Here is a 23,707-nt window from a genome sequence, read left to right as displayed (position 1 = left end):
GAAGAAAATTGGAAAGCTGTTTAAAATTGCATGCTTTATCTGAATCATGAAAGTTTAATTTTGACTTTACTGTCCCTTTAACATTTTCTCTCAACATTGAAGCACACAATCTTAATATATAAAATGTCATGCAGATCACTGAAATTTAAAAACTGCATAATAAATAATTGATAACTGTTATTCTTGCTATTTATGGTTAAAAAAACAACAACCTGTATAGTGCATTTTTCGTTGAGTGGCAATTTAGCCTAATCCACCTTAAAAGAAACAGCGGCGAGTGGCTGAGCTAGGAGCAGGGGCGGGGTTTGGAGCTGAGCGCTGGTTCTTGAGAGAGAGGGATAGAGGATCTGCTGGGGAATCAGCTATGACACTGGCTGCTGCTTGCTCTGCCACAACCACTGAGCAGGAGGAGATCGGCAAACTGGGATTTATCAAAGAACCAGACAATTGTCTTTGCACTCACATCCTCTTTGTTTAATCTGACGGATGCAACTGGCACATCACTGCATCACACTAGAACTGGTATTTGCAGCACATTCATTGGTTATTTTGTCCTACAAATATAGACTGGCTGCTTCCTAAAAGTTTCACTTTAGAGCACAAACTCTCAGCTTTTGGAAGTGGAGCCTTGGATTCTGCTCCCCAATGGTGACTGCCCTGAATAACCCTCCTTTACATGGAGGAGAGAGGCGGACTGTGTCCTTGCTGGGCTTATTAGCGGTGGTGTTGGGATGCTTTGCTGTGCCAGGAGCACATGGGCAACAGGACTCCAGGTTGGGACCTCAGGAGGGAGCATCCAGTGCATCTGCTGCAGTTGCTAACAGGGTGCGCAGGAGAGGACAGGACGCGCTGCGCGGGTAAGTTTATCTGCCCTAGGGATAATGCACCACACAGTTTACCACAATGCTCCATAGCAGGGGTTGAAGTGTTACTAATTTTGCTGATCTTTTTTATTATGTATTTATTTATTTTACTTATTTACCTCTTATTCCTGCCTTTATATACACACAAATAATAATAATAATAATAATAATAATAATAATAATAATAATGATAAAAAAAAGAAATCTTAATTCCCACCAGTGCCCCTTTCTCTGTACCGTGTAGAACAGAGAGGTGTAAAGAAAGGGTTGCAGATCTGGAAGTGTTGACACTTTTGATTATGTGAATTTACAAAAAAATATTAGACCTGCTCTTTTTTTAAAGAACAAAAACTTTTCATTGTCGGTCCATATAGTTAGTATTTGTGTATTTTTATAAATGTATTATTTGGTATATAACTGTATTATTTTGTATATAACTGTATTATTTTGTATATAACTGTATTATTTAGTATATAAATGTATTATTTGGTATATAACTGTATTATTTTGTATATAACTGTATTATTTTGTATATAACTGTATTATTTAGTATATAAATGTATTATTTGGTATATAACTGTATTATTTTGTATATAACTGTATTATTTTGTATATAACTGTATTATTTAGTATATAAATGTATTATTTGGTATATAACTGTATTATTTTGTATATAACTGTATTATTTTGTATATAACTGTATTATTTAGTATATAAATGTATTATTTGGTATATAACTGTATTATTTTGTATATAACTGTATTATTTAGTATATAAATGTATTATTTGGTATATAACTGTATTATTTTGTATATAACTGTATTATTTTGTATATAACTGTATTATTTGGTATATAAATGTATTATTTGGTATATAGATGTATTATTTTGAAATCCATGGGAAATAGCCAAAAGAAAATGATCTAAATCCATTATCAGAGCTTCCCTAAATATCTTCTTGTTTTTAATTAACATTTTAATCACCCTGCAATTCAAGTAAAGAAATTCAGAGAATGATGTAAGAATGTAAGTGATTTCATTGTATTCCACTCCTCAGTGACAATGCAGGGACAGTCCATTATAAACTGCAGTATATAAATATATATTATATATATCACAAGGTATCTCCCTCTGTTATTAATAACAATTTCAGCGCGCTTTATAAGTTTCACCCTGCGGTGCATGCTGGTTTACCAGGTGTAGGTGCATAGGTGACCCAGCACTTCTGTCAGTCAGGGTCAAGCAGGGTGCTGGGGCGCGCTCTGCTTACATTCAGGGGGCAGCCAGTACTGCATGTGACCCTTTGTTCCACCTGCCATGCCAATTGTTATATGAACTAAACCTGCATCCACGACTGTGTAAAACTTTTAAAATACTTAGGAAAGTTGTATAGGGACACACGTGATCTGGAACTTTGCAGTTAAAATAGTGTTTACTGCCCCTTTAAATACTCATCCAATTTTCATCTGCTACCATATTAAATCACACATTAAAATGCCCTCTCAGTCAGATGATGTAGCCAAGAAACTACCTATGAAGTGCAGTGAAGCAAAACAATCTAATAACTTCACCTTTGAAATTTTCAGTAATACAACTACAGCTTCAAAAGATCTAGTTTTTTTTTTGTCTGTGTTTAGCATGAACTACCAACACACAACTTACAGTACATATTAATTCTCCCACTGAAGAATAATATACAGCTGACTGCATTATTTAAAATATTAAAAAGAATTATTATTTTTTATGAGGATCTGTAGGTGTTGCAACACAAGTAGCCTGCAATACCTACCAGCTGCAAAATGCAGTATCAGGATGTGAAATCATTGTAATTTACATCTTAACCTCTTAAGGACATATGACGGAATTTTTCCGTCATAAAACCATTGAGCAAACTGAAAGCTGTGTCCTTAAAGGGTTAACTCACAAAATGATTTGCAGAAACTTATATGGACAGACCAGATTGTTTCCAATATTAAACTAAAATGTTTATTCATTTTGTAGCCATTAACTATAAATAACTTTAAAATACTTTTAGTCACTACATTCTTTAAAGTCTTCTTTTTGCACATACATTACATTAAGTCATAGACTTTGTTATATGTACATTGATTTTATTTTGGAGATAAATCAGTTTTGGACTAAAATATTAATGGCAACCCTCATTTTACAAAGGTTCATATTACACTGATTCACAATAACAACTGCTGCAGCATGGACAGCATAAAACTGTAAAACTGGTAGATGAGAAAATTGCAATGCAGAGTTGTGTGAGAGACTATTAAGACTTTTTTGCACTTGAAGGTATTGAAGAAACAAAAGGGACAGTTAAGTCAAAATTAAACTTAAAAGGATATGAAGCCCAAAGAAATTATTTTGTGATTCAGACAGAACATACTATTTTAAAATAGTTTCCAATTTACTTCTATTATCAAATTAGCTTTGTTCTCATGATATTTTGTGTTGAAGAGATATCTAGGTAGGCATCGGGAGCACTGCATGGCAGAACATAGTGCTGCCATCTGGTGCTCTTGCAAATGAATAACATTCTTGCAAAATGCTGCCATAAAGTGCTCCAGAAATTGGCCGTCTCCTAAGCGTACATCCCTGTTTTCAACAAAAAATACCAACAGAAGGAAGAAGAATTAATAATAGAAGTAAATTAGAAAGTTGTTTAAAACTCCGTGCGCTATCTGAATCATGAATCAAAAAAGTTTGGGTTTTATATCCCTTTAAACAACTTTCTAATATATTTCTATTATCTAATTTGCTTTATTCTCTTCTCTTGGTATCTATTGCCACAAACAAGAGGCATATATGTACAGCCACCAATCAGCAGCTTCTAAGCCTACCTAGGTATACTTTCCAACAAGCATACAAAGAGAATAAAAACCAATTATATATTAGAAATAAATTGGAAAGTTATTTAAAGGGCCAGTAAACCTACAAAATAAAGTTATATAATAGTGCAGAATTATATAACATTAGCTTAGCGCCAACTTTATAAATCAGAAGCTTACAGAGATATTTGATTCCATAATTTAATTTTCCTGAACTCCGCTCCTGGCTCTACTGAGCGGATCTTGTTTTCCATAAGCGCTTTGCAGGCACGCTGAATGTAGCTCACTCCTGCTCTGATCTGGTAGCAGGAGCGAGCTACATTCAGTTTAATAGTGCGATCGGGTGCGCTGTGACTAGACAGCGTGCCTGCAAAGCGATTATGAAAAACAAGATCCGCTCAGTAGAGCCAGGAGTGGCGTTCAGGAAAATTGAATTATGGAATCAAATATCTCTGTAAACTTCTGATTTATAAAGTTGGCGCTAAGCTAATGTTATATATTTCTGCACTCTGTGCAGAATTATATAACATTATTTTGTAGGTTTACTGGCCCTTTAAAATTGCATGTCCTATCTAAATCATGAAAGAAAGAAATTGGGTTTCATGTTCTTTTAAATGGATTGGACAGAGCATGACATTTTAAACAACTTTACATTTACTTCTGTTATCAATTTTGCTCAGTTCTCTTGATATCCTTTATTAAAGAGTTATTCTAAGTGAGCTCAGGAGCGAGCACGTGTCTTTAGCCATCTGGCAGAAGAGTTTGCAACATTGTTTATAACAGTATTATATATAGATACAAACACTTCTGCCATAGACTGCTAAAGACATGTACACGCTCCTGAGCTTCTATCAGCCTACCTAGTTGTACTCTTAACATTGGATATCAAGAGAACAAAGCAAATTATACTGTTCCTTTAAAGGCACAGTATTTAAAAATGTAGGGCTAGATTATGAGTGGAGCATAAATTAGCGCTACCGCTTGTGCATTAACTTCGCTAGAAGTAAACTTTTTGTGCACGTCGAGTAGAGCACGTATTACAAGTTGAAAGTAAAATGTTTTCACATGAGCGTCACGTGAAAAAGCTGAACTTGTCCATATTACAATTAATTAAAAATATAAAAAAAAAATAAAAAAACGTCAAAAGCGCTATGGACTATATATATCTATAACAGGACAAAGCCTTACATATTTATCTATACAGTACATATAATCAACAATAGCAAGCGATCATGCTAATTATTGTGCAAACAGATAATAGTGCACAGCAATTCAAATAACAATTCCCATCAATCTAGGGCTAGGTGTCAATAACAAGCTCTGCACTATATCATGCAAAGCATAGTCCCAAATCACCTGATTTACAATACAAATGATGATTCCTATTATTTCTGGGTTGCACATTAGCCAGGAGTGGTTGTATATTTAAAAAGAAACTTATAGTGTCCATAAAAAGTGAAAAGTAAATGTCTTTAGGCTAAGGGCATAAGTATAAAACACAATACCATGTGCAGGAGCTCTTTGGAGTGAAGCAGCTGGTGCTGTGTGCAAACCAACTAATTGCAAACCTACTAATCGATTATGAGATTCGTATATATATATATATATATATATATATATAGGAATATCTATTTAAAAATACTTAAAACATATTCCTCTATGTGAAGAACATTTGAATGTAAAATATTTACAGTAGATAATAGTTAAACATTTTATTGAATATGAATATTGCATAAATAGGATGTATCATGTTTTCAGCTACTTGACTGCAAAGGGCTCTAATGCACTTATGTACATGCCTATATATGTATTGGGATTATGGGGACATAGCATACGCAACCTGCACCGCAAACTCACCTTAATAAACTTAATACATTGTATAACTCATTCTGCCGCTTTGTGCTACAATGTAACTACAGGACCCACCATTGTGACATGCTAAAAGAACTAAACTGGCTGTCGCTGGAATTCAGACGCACCCTCCATCTTTCCTGCCTTGTGTTTAAGAGCCTTTCTGGGAAGCTCCCACCCTACCTGAGCAGAATGCTCTCCCCAGCTATTCTCACCTCCTATAACCTCCGATCCAGTACCAGCACATTATTTAGCTTGCCTCAATACAAAAATAAAGCAGCTCGATCCTCCTTTTCTTACAGAGCGCCACAGTTATGGAATGACCTCCCGCACACTTTCAAACCTTCCCCAAGCCTAATATCCTTTAAGAGATCCCTCTCTACATATCTCAAAACAGAATGCACCTGTCATGGTTGATTATATATTTCCTGCCTGCTCTATGTAAAATTTTTGCATATATTGTGTATTATTATTGTTTTTGTATTTTATTGTACCCTATTGTATCAATTGCAATGTTTTGTGATCCCAGGACATACTTGAAAACGAGAGAAATCTCAGTGTATCCTTCTTGGTAAAATATTTTATAAATAAATATGTGTACATATGTAAATATATGTGTATATATGTCTGTAAATACATATATACACATATAAATACATAAATACATATGTTCACACATAAATATATATATATATATATATACTGTATATATATATATATATATATATATATATATATATATATATATATATATACACACATACATATTTAGACATGTATATGTATTTATCTATGTTAAAGCCCTTTCCATTACTTTTTTCCTTACACCTGAGACCTCATATCTTTGAGCCCTTATAACTTTTTTATGCATTTTTTTAAAAATAATTTTTATTAGACAATGTTACTATGAGTGTAACTTTTTTGTTTAATGTATTTTTGATGTGTTTTGTGCAACTTTTTTGACTTGCTTAACAGTTAACCAGGGCTCTGAAGACCCCCTATCCCGACATGCATTAAATTCAATTGCGCTCAAGCAAACTCATTATTTTTCAACTTGAAATACACGTGCTATTCCGACGTGCGCAAAGACCCGCAATAAACTCCTTATCGCTCGCTCGCAACTGTTAGCGCACCACTAGTAATCTAGCCCTTAGTGTTATATAAACATAAAATTGCTTATATTTTCTTTTACAGTGTTATAGGGTTGATGACACTTATCTAATACCTTTTCTACAAAATTCACTGTTAAAGTCTATGGGGAGCTTTGTACATACACTATGTATCATTATAATTATTATCATTTATTTGCAGAATATAATCAGATATCAGAAACTAATTAATGTAACTATTTGCACAATATGTACTGTATTGCTGGCATATCCCAGGACATACTTGAAATTATTATTATTATTATCATTTATTTGTATAGTGCCACCAAATTCCGTAGCGCTGGGAATCTCAATGTATATTTCCTGGTAAAACATTCTATAAATAAATAACCCTTATATAGCTAATTTGTTTATATTCTATTGTTTCTGTCAGTTTTGAGAGGGGTCTGGAACGTAGCTCATTGACCACCCACTGACTTGCATTATATATGTAGGAACAGCTCCTTCAACAACATATAAAGTTATAAGGTACAACTTCCACTTACCAGCATGCACATAACATGCTATGAATTAAGCTGTAGGTTCCCTGTGCATGTTTGTAGATTTAGGAGAGTGCTTGCATTAAAAGCCTTTGATGGGTCACATGATGACATTATGCACATATGGAGGCAGATGCTTATGTAAGTGACGTGCTGGATATCTGTGCACACTTTTAGTACATGATGTGGCCACAGAACTTTACAAGAATATTTTTTTATGCAAATGTAATTCCTTATGGGTTTTTTTTGTCATATGTTCAAATAGATAAAGAAACCGTTATCTATAGACACACACACGGCCACACGCAGACACACAAATAGCCTGTTTTTTTACTAGTCCAGGACTAGTGGATTACTGGAAATTTCCAGCCATGTCTGTTTTACTATCTATCTATCATCTATCTATCTATCTATCATCTATCTATCTATCTATCTATCTATCTATTTATCTATGTTAAAGCTTCTTTATGTAAAATGTAGCAAGAAGAAAATATATTTGTTTTTATGAATGAACCTGAGCAGTATTATGTTTGTGTTGGAAAGTCTTGCATGGTCTCCACTGGCAAAGTAAACAGAGTTTAAGCAGATGGAGCTAAATAAAAGCCAATTGCTCTGGTTTCAGTGTTCATGTTTTTTTACTATATTAGCTTCATACTTTCTTTCACAACCCCTCACTTTCATACATCACATTTTATGTATAACATATGGGTAACTACTGTAGAGTTTACATCATTTTTATCCTTTAGTACATTTTTGTGATGCTTCAAAAACAATATGTTCACAAAATGTTTCTATTCCAGAATAAAATAAACTTTCAGTGTTGCGTAGCCTCCAACAGTCCAGTTTTTATGGGTTACTCTAGGTTTGAGAATTGATTCTTTTGCCTCTCTCAGATGCCCCTTGCCCTCATATTTAAATTATATGATAGCTTCATTTTAATTAAAGGAGCAAAATAATTTAAAGGGACAGTCTACAATAGAATTGTATTGTTTTAAAAGATAGATCATCCCTTTATTACCCATTCCCCTGTTTTGCATAAGAAACACAGTTATATTAATATACTTTTTACCTCTGTGATTACCTTGTATCTAAGCATCTTCTGACGGCCCCCTGATCACATGACTTTTTATTTATTATCTATTGACTCGTGTTTAGTACTGTGTTGTGCTAACTCTTAAATAACTCCACGGGTGTGAGCACAATGTTTATCTATATGGCCCACATGAACTAGCAAATAAAAAAGCATGCAATTAAGAGGCTGTCTATAGTGTCTATAGTGGCTTAGAAACCAGCAGAAATTTAGAGGTATAAATGTAATAAAGTATAATAATATATCAATGTTGGTTGTGCAAACCCGGGGAATGGGTAGTAAAGACATTATCTATCTTTTTAAACAATAAAAATTTTAGTGTAGAATGTCCCTTTAACCACAAGTTTATAACAGGTTTTACTTTTGCCAAATTTAATTCTGCACTGTGTTTAACAGGGCGAAAGTGTTAGCTAGGTACTCGCACCCAGAGCACTTCAGTGCCACCCCTGAAAAGGATACACGAGATTCAACCAATCAGTCACAACAAAGAGTCCATCTTGAGTTATGAATTAGCTTGTCATCATTTATCATTTTCTAATAGCAGCAAAGAGCTCGTTGGGTGTTCAAGTTTTCCTATCTGTTTAACTCTTTAGCAGGTATTATTTACATCTGCTAGAAACCTACTAGAAATATATTACATTTACATTTTCCAGCTTTGTAAATAGGATGCCACAAATATATTTAAATTGGCCAAAGGTGAAATTATAGGTACAATTAGTAGGATTATGCATGGAAATTTGTGGATGGTCATCCTTGAGTATTCCAACAGATTTTAATCAGCTCAATGCAAATTGCGATCAAATAATCATTGTTTTTGGTTCCTGTATATTTGAATGGATCTGAAAATAGCGTTCCTCTGCCACAGTTTGGCTAATGCAAAATTAAAATCCAACAGCTTTATGATGTTTCAGAAGATATTTTTCAGCCATTTTAACAGGTGGCTAAAAACAAAAGTACCAGTCAATACAGTAGATTTGCATAATCAACAAATGCATGATTTTTATTAAATAAATTGCAAAGTTATGTCTATTTCCACTCCTCCTGTATCATGTGACCACCATTAGCCAATCACAAATGCATATACGTATATGCAGTGAATTCTTGCACATGCTCAGTAGGAGCTGGTGACTCAAAAACTGTAAATATTAAGACATTTTGTTAATGGAAGTAAATTGGAAAGTTGCTTAAAATTGCATGCTGTATCTGAATCATGAAGTTTAATTTTGACTTGTGTGTCCCTTTAAAGGACCACTAAATATATCAGAATGGAAAAATTTACAAAATACATAATAAAAAGGCAATACAATACCACTTACGTTGAATTTGAAATGAGCAGTAGAATATTTTCTAGCAAATTTCAAAGTCAATACAATTTTCCCTCCCCCTGTACTATGTGACAGGTATCAGCCAATCACAAAATGCATATATACTGTGTACATTTGCACATACTCAGTAGGAGGTGGAGCTGCAGAAAGTGTGCATATAAAATAATGTGTACATTTTGATAATGAATGTATATTGGAAAGTTGTTGTTTTTTTAAATTGCATGCTTTCTCTAAATCATGAGACTTTAAAGGGACAGTCTACACCAGAATTTTTATTGTTTAAAAAGATAGATAATCCCTTCATTTCCCATTCCCCAGTTTTGCATATCCAACACTGTTATATTAATACACTTTAAAACTCTGTGATTACCTTGTATCTAAGCCTTTACAGACTGCCCCCTTATTTAAGTTCTTTTGACAGACTTGCATTTTAGCCAATCAGTTTTGACTCATAAATAACTCCACGTAAGTGAGCACAATGTTATCTATATGACACACATGACCTAGCACTCTCTAACTGTGAAAAACTGTCAAAATGCACTGAGATAAAAGGCGGCCTTAAAGGGTTTAGAAATTAGCATATGAGCCTACCTAGGTTTAGCTTTTAACAAATAATACCAAGAGAACAAAGCAAATTTGATAAAAGTAAATTGAAAAGTTGTTTAAAATGACTAGACTGTCCCTTTAATTTTGACTTTAGTGGCCCTTTAACATCAATTGTGGTATCCCAGATATCAAGTCTTCTCTTACATATTTACTGATTGACTTGTATAGCCTTCTTTATTTAGTTTTTCATATTAAAAATTGTATACTTATGATAGAAATATGTGCAAACTAGGTGACAAACTGTAAAATGTAATAAATGAAACATGGTATAACAGGTAATAGAAGCAGCTAATTCTGAAGAACCAGAACTGAATGTAGATTCAATAAATAACAGAAAGCTAAATATAAACATGGGGCTAGTGTATCTAAAATGTCAAAGATAAATATAAAAATAGATAAAGCTAAAAACAACCTCACATATGTGCATGCACCTTACAGTACATGAAGGTGGTGTAAGGCAGCAGTATGGTTATCTCTACTTCGTGCTGTACTTTTTATCACTAAATACATGTTCCTTAAATTTCAAATTTTCTACATATTTGTTATATTTTGTTATGAAGTCAGAGGCAAACATAAATAAGGAGAGGGACACAACTGCTTTTAAAGCCATAGTTTCAGTACATCTGAATGCTCCATTATAAGCATACTTTTCCAAATAAACATAACTTGCTATTGGAAAAACTGATTTGGCTGAAATTTAGTCTATTTGGTTTGGAGATTGCTATAAAAATGGAAGAAAAAAATTTGAAGTGAATTAAGTCGTTTTTTAGATATAAAGAGACAGAAAATAATTTTTTGAGCCACCCAATATGGTGATATGAGAAACGTTTGTTTTCCATTTCTAGGTGGCTTCTAGGTGTGTTTGAGAAGAAAAAATTTAACCAAGCAGAATTTTCAGAGATATTTGTTGTCAAAGCTATATATATAATTTTTTTATGGTGATATGAGAAGTTTTTTTTCTATCTCTATAACTAAACTAGCTCCATTGTTTTCTCCATTCTTTAAGGGATATAAAAGCCAAACATTTTCTTGCGTGATTCAGACAGAGCATACAATTTTTACTTCTATTATTAAATTTGCTGTGTTGAAGAAATACCTTGGTAGGCATCTGGAGTACCACATGACAGGAAGTAGTGCTGCCATGTAGTGCTCTTGTAAATGGATAGCATTCTTGCAAAACTGCTGCTACAGAAATGGGCTCCTAAGCATATAACTCTGCTTTTCAACAGAAGAAACCAAAAGATCAAAGACAAATTAATAATAGCAGTAAATTAGAAAGTTGTTTAACACCTAGGGGTCTATTTATCAAGCTCCGAACGGTTTAAAGACCACTGCTCCATAACCTGTCCGCCTGCTCTGAGGTGGCGGACAGACATCGCCGAAAATCAACCAGATCCAATACGATCAGGTTGGATGAAACCCTCGATTGGCCGCGAATCTGCAGGGGGCGGTGTTGGGCCAGTAGTTCACAAGAACTGCTGGTGCAATGATACATGCTGACAGCATATGCTGTCGGCATTTATCGATGTGCGGTGGACATGGTTTGCTATAGCGGATCATGTCCGTCCGCACAATGATAAATGGACCCACTAAAGGGTAGTCTTTCTATTGGAATTGCGTTATTAATAGCATGGTCTCGCTGCTTGTGGTGGGACCCACGCTATTATAAACAAGAAAACCCTTAAGCACCAGCCACATACGTGGTATGTCACGGTCATTAAGGGGTTAAAATCGTATGCTATATCTGAATCGTGAAAGACAAATTCCGTTTACGTTGATAGATCTAGGCAGCGTCTACATGCTTTTTTTTTGTCGGGGGGGAACAAGTATAACCAAGCAGTATTTCCAGACAGATTTGTTGTCAAACCTGGAATGTGTTTTTTGTTATGAACTGTTTATTTTGTGCATGTGGGAATCGGGCATGCAGTTCAGTTTTTATCTATATAATTTATTGTTTTATTTATTTATTTCAGAATATATTTTTTTGCAAAAGCTTATCAATACAATTCTCAGTAAAATTAAACTAACTATTGCATACATAATTTAAAGAGGTGTTTAAATGTTAAATTGCTGTAAGTAGAGTAAGGGCTAGATTACGAGTGGAGTCCTAACTGTTCCGCACTAGCGATATAGGGTTTATCGCGGTTGTTTGCAGGCGGCAGAAGTATTACAAGTTGAAAGTAAACAAATTAATTAACACATACCGGGATAAAGCAATCTCAGAGCTCTGGTTAACTGTTACGTTTGAAAAAAAAGTGTCACAAAAAACATCAAAAATACATTTAAAAGTACAGTTACACTCATAATAACACTATCTAATAAAAAATAGTTTTAAAAAATTGCATATAAAAGTTAGGATGGCTCAAAGATATGAGGTCTAAGGTGTTATGTCTAAATAAGGATATATATATATATATATATATATATATATATATATATATATACACAGTATATATATATATATATATATATATATATATATATATATATATATATACATATATGTGTGTACAGATGTATTTATGTTTTACTGTATATGTACTATACATATTTAACATACATATTTATCCAATGTTCATCACTCATAGGATAATGTCCTTTTTATTCTTAAAGGATTACTTTCTGTTATAATTTTTAAGCCAAACAACTAACATATTAAAGTTAATAAACATTAATTAAAACCTACTGACCTATATTTTCTCCAAAACAAAGTTTCATAACGTTATAAAAGTTATATCTTTTATTCCCCGATGATGTCACATTATCCTGCCCACTATTTTCAGCACTGTGTGTTCAAAATACTTAAACCAATGAAATTGTGTTTAAAGCGCCATTTTGAAACCTAGGTATTGTAAACGGATTGGTACAGAGCAAAGGATACCCACGGAGTGGGTTTGGAAAACAATTAAATTTGCAGACAAGATTTCTGATATATGGTAGAGATATGTTAATGAAATGCTATTGATAAAAAGCGTATTTGGGGTAGTTAGTTAGTAACAGGCATAGAAAATATTTACTTACAGTGGCCCTTTAAATACATATTTATATATATGTGTATATACCTATACCTGCATATCTATTCCTATAGATATATAGGTATAGATATGTATTTTACATGAGCAGTATCAGATATATATAACAATATATATTTAATGATAAAAAGTACATTATTTTCTATGTGAGGAACATAGGAATTAAACAAATGCGTTTACCGCATCGTGTTTCTTAATTTAGATCTTAACATGGTTAGGTTAGCACTCATGAAAACCTAGGGCTAGATTATGAGTTGAGCAGTAATTACCCCTCCCATTCGCACGCTAGCACCACTCAACTTTTCCTCCTTGTGCAAGTGGGGTTGCGCTTGTATTACAAGTCGAAAGTAAATACTTATCGCTTGAGCGCTAACCCGACTCGTGCAAAGAGGAGAACTTAGAATATTGTGATTGCATTAACATAGTTTACCATTAACTTCAATGGAGAAAGAAAATTGGAAAAAACCTAACACCCAAACTCGCGCGGTAACCCGCATAATCATTAGACCCCCTACGAACGAAAAAAAAGTTGCATTATTTCACCCTCCATAGCGCTGCTATTACAAGTTTTGAAACAGCTGGCTTGTGCGTGTGATATGATTGGGCTGAGCTCCATACGCACAAAATACAAGCGATGTTTTGACGTGCTCGTGCACCCTTTCCCCATAGACATCAATGGGGAGAGCGGGTTAGAAAAAACTTAACACCTGCGATTGCGGAATGAAAAGCTCCATAACGCAGCCCCATTGATGTCTATGGGGAAAAAAAAGTTAAGTTTAAACCTAACACCCTAACATAAACCCCACGTCTAAACACCCCTAATCTGCTGCCCCCAACATCGCCAACACCTAAATAAATCTATTAACCCCTAATCTGCCGCTCCCAATATCGCTGCCACTATACTAAAGTTATTAACCCCTATTCCCCTACACCCCAACATCGCCCACACTATAATAAATCAATTAACCCCTATTTCGCCACTCCCCGACATCGCTGCCACTAAATAAAGCTATTAACCCCTAAAACCTCTGGCCTCCCACATCACTACCTCTAAATAAACCTATTATCCCCTAAACCGCCAGCCCCCCACATTGCAACAACCTAAATTAAACTATTAACCCCCTAAGCCTAAACCTAATCCTAACACTCCCTAACTTTAACATAATTAAAATATAGGTTAATTAAAAGTTACAATTCTTAACTAAATAATACCTATTTAAAACTAAATACATACTTACCTACAAAATAAAACCTAAGCTAACTAACATTACAAACCCCCACCCCCCCAACAAACAAATTAAAAAAACTATCTAAAAAAACTAATCTACCTATTGCCCTGAAAAGGGCATTTGAATGGACATTGCCCTGAAAAGGGCATTCAGCTCTTTTGCTAACCTTAAAAGGGCATTCAGCTCTTTTAAGAGTGCCCACCCTAATCTAAAAATAAACCCACCCCAAAAATCTTAAAACAACCTAACACTAACCAGTCTTTAGGTACTCACAGTTGTTGAAGTCCCGCTTGAACGATCTTCAGCCCGGCAGCTCCATCTTCATCCAGATGGCATCTTCATCGCGGGACCGGCATCTTCTTGACCTCCTGCAGAGGTGGAGCGGTTGATGCGCGGAGTCGGAGGTCCAGGTGAAGGTCCAAGGCGGAGGTCCAGGCGAAGGTCTAACGCGGAGGTCCAGGCGAAGATCCAAGGTGGAGGTCCAAGGTGGAGGTCCATCGATCCAACGTGGAGGTCTTCTACATGCGATTGTCCGCCGGACACTAAGGATTGAAATGCAAGCTACCCCTTTTATACTGGGGGTACTATTGCATTCCTATTGGCTGAAATTTTTGAATCAGACAATAGGAATTAGGGCTGCTAAAATCCTATTGGCTGTTCAATTCAGCCAATAGGATTTAAGCAGCTCTTATTCTATTGGCTGATTCGAATACATTTTATTAGTGGCGGCGTTGTCTGGAGCGGCAGATTAGGGGTTAATAACGTTAATATAGTATTTGCGATGCAGGAGGGCCTCGGTTTAGGGGTTAATAGGTAGTTTATGGGTGTTTGGTGTACTTTCTAACACTTTAGTTATGAGTTTTATGTAATAGTTTTGTTGCATAAAACTCATAACTACTGCTCTCAGATGGCGGCACGGATCTTGACAGTATAGGCTGGAACGCAAGCTTTTTAGCCTCACCGCAAAACTGGTAATGGCTGCGCTATGTAAGTCCCATGAAAAAACGTCATTTTTACGAGTGCGGGACTGACGCGTTACAGGCTAATAGGCTTGCGGTAATGGCTTAACAAAAGATATAAGGAGGGTGGTGCATATAGAACATACACCACACTCCTAGGGGGCGCTAACAATAAGCAGCAAACAGTAAGCAGATATATACAGATAATTAAGAGAATATACAATAAACCTAGCACACTTATATCAGATTATTAGAGATGATATGCTCACAAGTGGACCCAGATGATATTGGTATAATCAAATAACAAAATGTCCACACAAAGAATAATCCAAAAGAAAGAAGGCAGCTCTCTGTCATAGGACGGTCATCCTGGTGTGGCGTGATCTATAAGAGAAAGAAGCACAGAGGCGCCAACATGGCCTAGTAACGTCACGGCAGTCAGATACAAAACATCAGCAGGATAGGAAATATACTCACAAGCGTAGCGCACCCAAATGGTGCTATTGTGGCAGCCTGGAACATCAAACAGTGGTCCAGCTCACTGGTGTCTCCAGCCAGATAGAGATGATCCTTGGCGAGGGCCTATCCTATGATGCCTATAAGGGCAAAAAAGGCACACACATAGCCCAGTAACGTTTGTACACCAGATAAAAAAGGATTCAAGGTTGTACTTACAGGAAACAAAGCACCACCAGGTGCAATATCATCAGTACTGGGACCTCTCAGCCGCCCAGTGGACTGTGGAATCCAATTTGCAGGATTCAGAAAATCACCACTTTGGAAGATAGAACTAGCACACACACTCTGCCCCCAAACAGGAGCAGAATAATTGTGATAAAGCAAGTGCATATTTAAAAACTTTTATTTTAAAAACAGCGACATGTTTCTCAGCCACCACAGGCTGTTTCCTCAGGCTATGTTAAAATGTTAACAACACTTGCTTTATAAAGACAATAGAACACATAAAACTAAATCTGATAGGCTAATTAATTTCTAAAGTGTGAACACCTGTTGCACAGGTCAGCAGTTGGTAGGCATGGAAACCCCTATATACAAAGCTCTCATATGTAACACAAACCATTATGAGCAAATCCCAAATAAGAATAGATAGCTCTGTATTAACCTCCATACCATTGCCATACCCAAAATAGACAATAGCAATAACCTTGTAACCCTTCAAATTAAGAAAAAAATAAAAAATGGAAAACAGTAATATAACAATCACAATAAAAACATTTGTTATACACCTCAAAATAAAATAATCACAATATGTACAACAATATAATATACCACATAAAAAACATAAGCAGGATACATGTATTTTAATAGTCTCTATTCTACATATAATCACATAATATGCCTGACCACATGTATGTTTTATATCACAATAGATCTATATTTTTCCTTTAGTATTATAGACCTTAATTGGTATTATATCTACATTGTACCCTCCTTTAAAGTGTGACATTTATTTCTCTGACCTAACAAAAAAGCTCTCATATGTAACACAAACCATTTTGAGCAAATGTCAAATAAGAATAACCTATAACAAGTAATTAATACTAGATGTGTCAACATGAATATATAAATACATTTACTAAGAGGGAATCTCAAAAAAAAAAAAAAATATATATAAAAAATTCAATTCAGCCAATAGGATTTAAGCAGCTCTTATTCTATTGGCTGATTCGAATACATTTTATTAGTGGCGGCGTTGTCTGGAGCGGCAGATTAGGGGTTAATAACTTTAATATAGTATTTGCGATGCAGGAGGGCCTCGGTTTAGGGGTTAATAGGTAGTTTATGGGTGTTTAGTGTACTTTCTAACACTTTAGTTATGAGTTTTATGTAATAGTTTTGTTGCATAAAACTCATAACTACTGCTCTCAGATGGCGGTACGGATCTTGACGGTATAGGCTGGAACGCAAGCTTTTTAGCCTCACCGCAAAACTGGTAATAGCTGCGCTATGGAAGTCCCATGAAAAAACGTCATTTTTACGAGTGCGGGACTGACGCGTTACAGGCTAATAGGCTTGCGGTAATGGCTGCATTGCTGTTTTAATGCTGAAATTACCATTTTTCAGCGTTAAAACACGAACGCACAACTTGTAATCTACCTAACTGCAAAAACAAAACCAAATTTCCAAAAACAAAAGAGTTATGCCTATAGTTTTTTAATTAGTTTGTTTTATTAATTTTTCAGGTAAGTTTTTATTTTTTGTAAAGATAGTTTTTTTTTATAGGTAAGGTTATTCTATTTTGGGGTAACTTAGGGGATGTTAGGTTAGGGGTTTAGATGTTAGTGGGTTACTTTGCGGTGGGGTGTGTGGTGGTTTAGGGGTTAATAGTCTAGAAGTTTAGTTTGCGAGGTGGGGTGTTTGTGGCAGTTTTAGGATTAATAGTGTAGAGAAGTAATTTGCGATGTTGGGGGTTGACGGTTTAGTAAATGCGTTTGCGCCATTGCATTTACTTTCAACTTGTAATAAATGCTAGAAAATATGGGGAGCGTAAATTACAAATTTGTGGTAATTTAAAAATTGCGCCACTTGTAATATGAATTTGAGTGTAAAGAACACCACAATCTTGAGATCGTGTTTATACTCCTTGCGCTAATGATTGCACTATTCTCATAATTTAGCCCTTAGTGTTTATGTTTTTTTATTCTGAAAATTACTGGGTTGATGATTTCTATTAAAGAAACTTTTTTAATATGTCATATATCAAAATTAACGCATGGCAGGTTAGCTACGGATTAATGTTATGCTGAAGGTAGTTTATTCAGTTTGTAGCTTTGGCATTTCACTTATTAAATAATTAATGTATCTCTGTGCATTGTGAGAGCATTATACTAAAGAAAAATGAGACTCTTGCTGCAAAACAGATCAGCTAATATCAGTGGATTTGTCAGGGGGGCACTAGTTCCCCCCCTCAGCATATAGGCTGTCCCTTGCTTTCCCATCCCAGCTCCATGCAAGCACAATTGCAACATGCCCAGCCCCACCCGGGACACACCCAGCCATGCTCACCGTACTCCTGACTCAGCCCATGGCAAAACCTGCCCCGCCCTCCCCCAACAGCCTGCCTACAAATTACCAGTGGATCTCCTCAAAGTGCTCCCTCAACATTTCATTTGTAGAGATTCCACTGGATAATTCCTTTTCTTTATGTCTTCTTTTGTGAATTCCCAGCGCAGACACAACTTTTTAAATAAATAAATAAACAAATTATGTTGCAAAGGTCACAGCTCAGCTGGCATTGAAAAGAAAGTTTATGGTTTAGAGAACTCTAACCTTCTGGTTATTACACTTTGCATTCAAATTACTTGTGGCCTGCCCTAATCTTTTGATTAGTTTATTTTAACATGTAGTCAGCCAAGGGGCACAGTAAAATGTAAATTAATTTAAGAGTAATGTTAGTCAGAAATTTAAAAACTTGGGAATTTAGAAATTAACCCTTCAATCACAATCTATTAACTGATTCTTTTTAAGGTCTTTTTCCATCCGAAAAGGCTACTTTTCGATTCAACACAATGACTATATCATGTTTTTGGCTCTTTCTGACACTCACAATTGTGTTTTCCAATCTTCATTAAAAACCCTAATTCTCCTATGGGGCTGAAAATTCTCGTCAATTGCCAATTTTGTCTTTTCAAATTCAACACCTCAAAGCACTTGATAAGTTCTCGAAAGCTAATGTTTGATTTTTTGCAAACAGTCCTTTATCTTGCACATGTGCAAACACTAGGAAATGGCATTGAAGGAGACATTGTAGAAGTCTATTAACATACATGGTATTGATTCATTAAAGCTCCATTCATGACTATTGGATAGGCTGTATATAGTGGATAGGTACATATACATATGTATATGTGATATCTTGTACAGCTAGTTGGATCTGCAGGAAAAGTCACATCAGGGCCCCAACATCTACAAATGACATGTTTTTATTTTTTATTTTAACCCCCTAACGACCATGCAGCGACGTACCCTGTATGTCTCTCGTCTTTCTGTGGGGCTTGATTTTTTTATAGCGCAGTGTCACCTATTTAGGAAGCCTGCAGGAGGGAGGGTTGTTATAATAGTGCTGTCTTGCCGCTGGCGGCGAGACCCACTCTATTATGAACCGACAAACCCTTAATAACCAGCGACATAAAGGGTATGTCATAGTCATAAAGGGGTTAATATTTGATTTAAAGTCACACTCGTACTGTCATGTTTGTCACTAACAGTAGTGGTGTCTCCCAACCAAGTTTTAAAAGGGGCTCATGCAATTAAGACTTTCAGAAAAACCTACTGTAATCCATTTCCATCCGCACCACCACTAAAGCATTATACCTACATTATTGATCTTGTAAACTGGAACGCGCCTTTGTGACAGTGAGTTCAATAATGTAGGCGTGAAATGCACTGTTGTGACTGTGTTTGGACATAGCGTGAATGAATGCACGTCCCCTATATAAATACCCACTCATGAAAGTGCAATCTCGTTTGAGGGTCTCCTTGGCAGATACAATGTTGCAAGGCAGTGGGTTTACAGTTTCACTTATGCTAAAAAAACATAGTCACCATCTTATTCTCACATCACAGCAAAATGGAAATGGTACTTTATCAAACTATATAAATCTTGTAAAAAATGTTTTTTATCAAAGTTTAAAAGCAACCATATAGTAATAGAAAAATGGTGCACAGTCTGTAACATACAATATGCATTTAGATGATATAGAAGTGGTGCGGAAACAGATTACATTAGGTTCCTATCAAAAGTGCAGTTGTACAATCCCTTTTTAAAACACGGTTTAGAAGATGCCAGTACTGTTACTGACAAATATGGTATTGCAAATAAGACTTTAAATCAAATATTAAAATAAAAAAATAAAAAACATGCCATTTGTAGATTTTGGGGTCCTGGTGTGACTATTTAAGTATGCTCATCATGCCAAAATACAAATGGCATTCATATTGTTAATCAGTGATAAGGATGAATTTGGATTGCAATAGGTTAATATAACACATGTAAATTAGTATTTCCTCTGCAGAGTCAACAATGGGGTTACATGAAAACCCCTTTACCTCCCAATTTCTATTTGCGGCTTCGGGACTTTAGCAAATGAATTGATTTTGCATTGTGATCACTGAAGAAACATGACAACCAATTTGTTCGGAAAGCCATTTTGGGAGTAAATCACTGATCAACTTTTCTAGGAAGTTACCACAGATGACAGCACTAAGTATGGCATCATCATGACATCATTAATGGCATAAGTACTGACATCACACATATTAACTACCAGAAGATATCACAGATAATGTGACATATCTTTCAATGACCCAATTAATGATATAAAATAATGTTATGTGTAAAACTTAAAGGGACATAATACTCATATGCTAAATCATTTGAAAGTGATGCAGCATAACTGTAAAAAGCTGACATGAAAATATCACCTTAACGTCTCTATGTAAAAAGGGAAAATATTTCACCTCACAATTTCTTCAGCTCACCAGAGTAAGTGCTCTTTGAACAGTTATTCTTTAGCTTCTGTCCAGCTGCAAGTTGAAACAAAAAAATAACAGCCAATCAGCATCATCAGTGTTGAGGTCATGCATTGCTTTTCTGTGATGTCATTAGATTTCACTGAAATCTTGTGAGATTTTATAGTAAACTAGCATTCTGATTGGCTGCTTAAAGGGATATGAAACCCAGCAATTTTCTTTTGTGATTCAGACAGAGCATACCATTTAAAAAAGTTTCCAAATGACTTATATTATTAAATTTGCATCGTTCCCATGATGTTCTGTGTTGAAGATATACCTAGGTAGGCATCTGGAGCACCACTTAGCAAGAAATAGTGCTGCCATCTAGTGCTCTTGGAAATGGATAACTGTTGCCATATAGTGCTCCAGAAGGGGACTGTCTCCTAAGCATACGCTTCTGCTTTTCAACAAAAGACACCAAGAGAACAAAGACAAAATTGATAATAGAAGTAAAGTTGTTTAAAATCACATGCTCTATCTAAATCATGTAAGAACATTTTTAGGTTTCTTATCTTTTTAATGTCTCTTTACAGAGGGGTAAATATCTTCCTTTTTTTACATAGAGATGTTCAGGTGATATTTTCTAGTCAGCTTGTTACAGCTATGCTGCATCACTTTCAAATGCTTCAACATTTGGGTATCATATCCCTTTACAGGAAATACTTAAAATGTTAAGCTTACTCTAATAGAAAAATGGAGAGAAAAAAGGAAATTTGACAAGTAATAAGTATTTAAATACATTTATGTCATAACATTGATTTATAAGAGGCAAAAAAGTGTGTACAGATAGGTTATGAGATGTAGAAATACAAATTTGAAAAGCTTTTGGTTTTTGTTGTGAAATGTATGCTTTGTACAAATTAAAGGGACTGCACACTATTTACTAAACTCTGCATTGTAATGAAAGCAATGTATAATTGTTTATGCTGGTTGCTGTGCTGAAGAAACCGTGTCAAAAGACCCATGTAAAAAAATTGTCTTCTCATGTTTCTTGACTCATTGGCCCCTATTTAAGAAAGTTTGGCGGACCTGATCCGACAGTGCGGATCGTGTCCTCCAGACCTCGCTGAATACGGCGAGCAATATGCTTGCCGTATTCAGCATTGCACCAGCAGTTCACAAGAGCTGCTGGTGCAACGCCGCCCCATGTAGTCTCGCGGCCATTGGGCCGCCAGCAGGGGGGTGTCAATCAACCCGATCGTCTTTGTGACCGTTGCTTCATAACTGCTGTTTCTGGCGAGCCTGCAGGCTCCCCAGAAACACGGGGCATCAAGCTCCATTCGGATCTTGATAGATAGGCCTCATTGTTTAAGATGCATTTCCCCAGCATGGAGTTGGAGAACTTTTGTAGCATAATTGAGTGTGGATTTTTGTGACCAAGGCAAGTCTGATTTTCTCTTGGCTACATTTGAAGTAGTGTTCGATGTTATTTCTGCTGTTGGACGCAATTTAGAATAGTCAGTGCCCATATATCACACAGATTTCCTTTGTGCTTGAATTTGGATAGGGATGGAAATGTTATTATTGATGCCAATAATTGTACTATGTGTGATATCAGCAATGATAAATTATATTATATATGATTTTTGAGCAAAATGACACTGCTCGCCTCTTCAGTAGACAGATCTATTGATGCATAAACACATAAATAAATAACAGAGCAATGTTTCAGGGCTCCTGCCAAACTGTGAATCTTACACAGACTACAGTCATCAGCAATTTAAACCTCCTCTCGTCTATTAACAGCCAATCAAATCAAAGGGGCGGGGATTTACAAATATAGTAATTCTACTAAAAATAGTAATTCTACTAATATCTCATTCATATTTGGTACTGGTCATTTACAAAAATGACTAATAATTAATCAGAATCAGACTATTTTTATTGCCAAGTTTGCATGCATACACAAGGATGTTTTATTAGTGAATTAACTTCCATGTTATACTTACAATATCACAACACATACAGTACAAAGAGATACAATGTACAATATAAAACACATTTACTAAGACAGAATAATATTTTCTGGGAGTTAGTACACTTATGTGCAAAATATGCAATATATACAAGAGACTGTATTATCATAGAGAGTTGCACTAACATTAAGGATTGCACTAGCAATGGTGGTGTTCCACTGAGAAGTAGGGATGGGCGAATGTGTTTATATCCAAATGTTATTGTAGAAATTCAATTTACATAATAGAATGTTGATAAGAACAAATATTCTTAAAAATTCAATTTTCGAATGTTATTTACAGTTTTCAAATGTCACATTCAAATTCGAATATTACATTTATAAAACACAATTGTAGACTAGAAACACTATTTCCAATGTCACATTCAAATCGAATATCACATTCGAATTCGAAAATTAAATTTATAAAACACAGTATTAGACTAGAAATACTATTTCAAATTCGAATGTGACATTCGAATTCGAATGTAGCATTCAACTTCGAATATTACATTTATTAAACACAGTTGTAGACTAGAAATACTATTTCAAATTTGAATATTACATTTTGAAATTGAATGAATACATAGCTAAACATTCTGTTATTCGAACAAATGTTTTCGAATTTCATTGAAAAATTTGAAAACAAAAATTTGAAAATAGAATGTTAGAATGTTATATAAACATTCGAAATTCGATTCGAATGAACGAATGTATCAAAATTCATTTTAAATTTCAAATTTCTAGAAACATTCGCCCATCCCTACTGAGAAGAACCA

At 35.1% G+C, this 23,707-nt stretch overlaps 1 protein-coding gene across 1 annotated transcript in view; it reads left to right on the top strand.

The window, feature by feature from the left end:
* Nucleotides 1-360: 360 nt before the first annotated feature.
* The window catches only part of FBN2 (fibrillin 2), a 649,022-nt gene continuing 625,675 nt past the window's right edge, over nt 361-23,707 (top strand). The window contains exon 1 of the mRNA XM_053701643.1: nt 361-857. Within this exon, the coding sequence (XP_053557618.1) occupies nt 646-857 (212 nt within the window). The 5' untranslated portion in view covers nt 361-645. The remainder of the gene's footprint in view (nt 858-23,707) is intronic.

The sequence above is a fragment of the Bombina bombina genome, chromosome 2 (assembly GCF_027579735.1).
Source record: "Bombina bombina isolate aBomBom1 chromosome 2, aBomBom1.pri, whole genome shotgun sequence".
Taxonomy (NCBI): Eukaryota; Metazoa; Chordata; class Amphibia; order Anura; family Bombinatoridae; genus Bombina; species Bombina bombina.
This window is presented reverse-complemented; position numbering and strand designations above follow the sequence as displayed.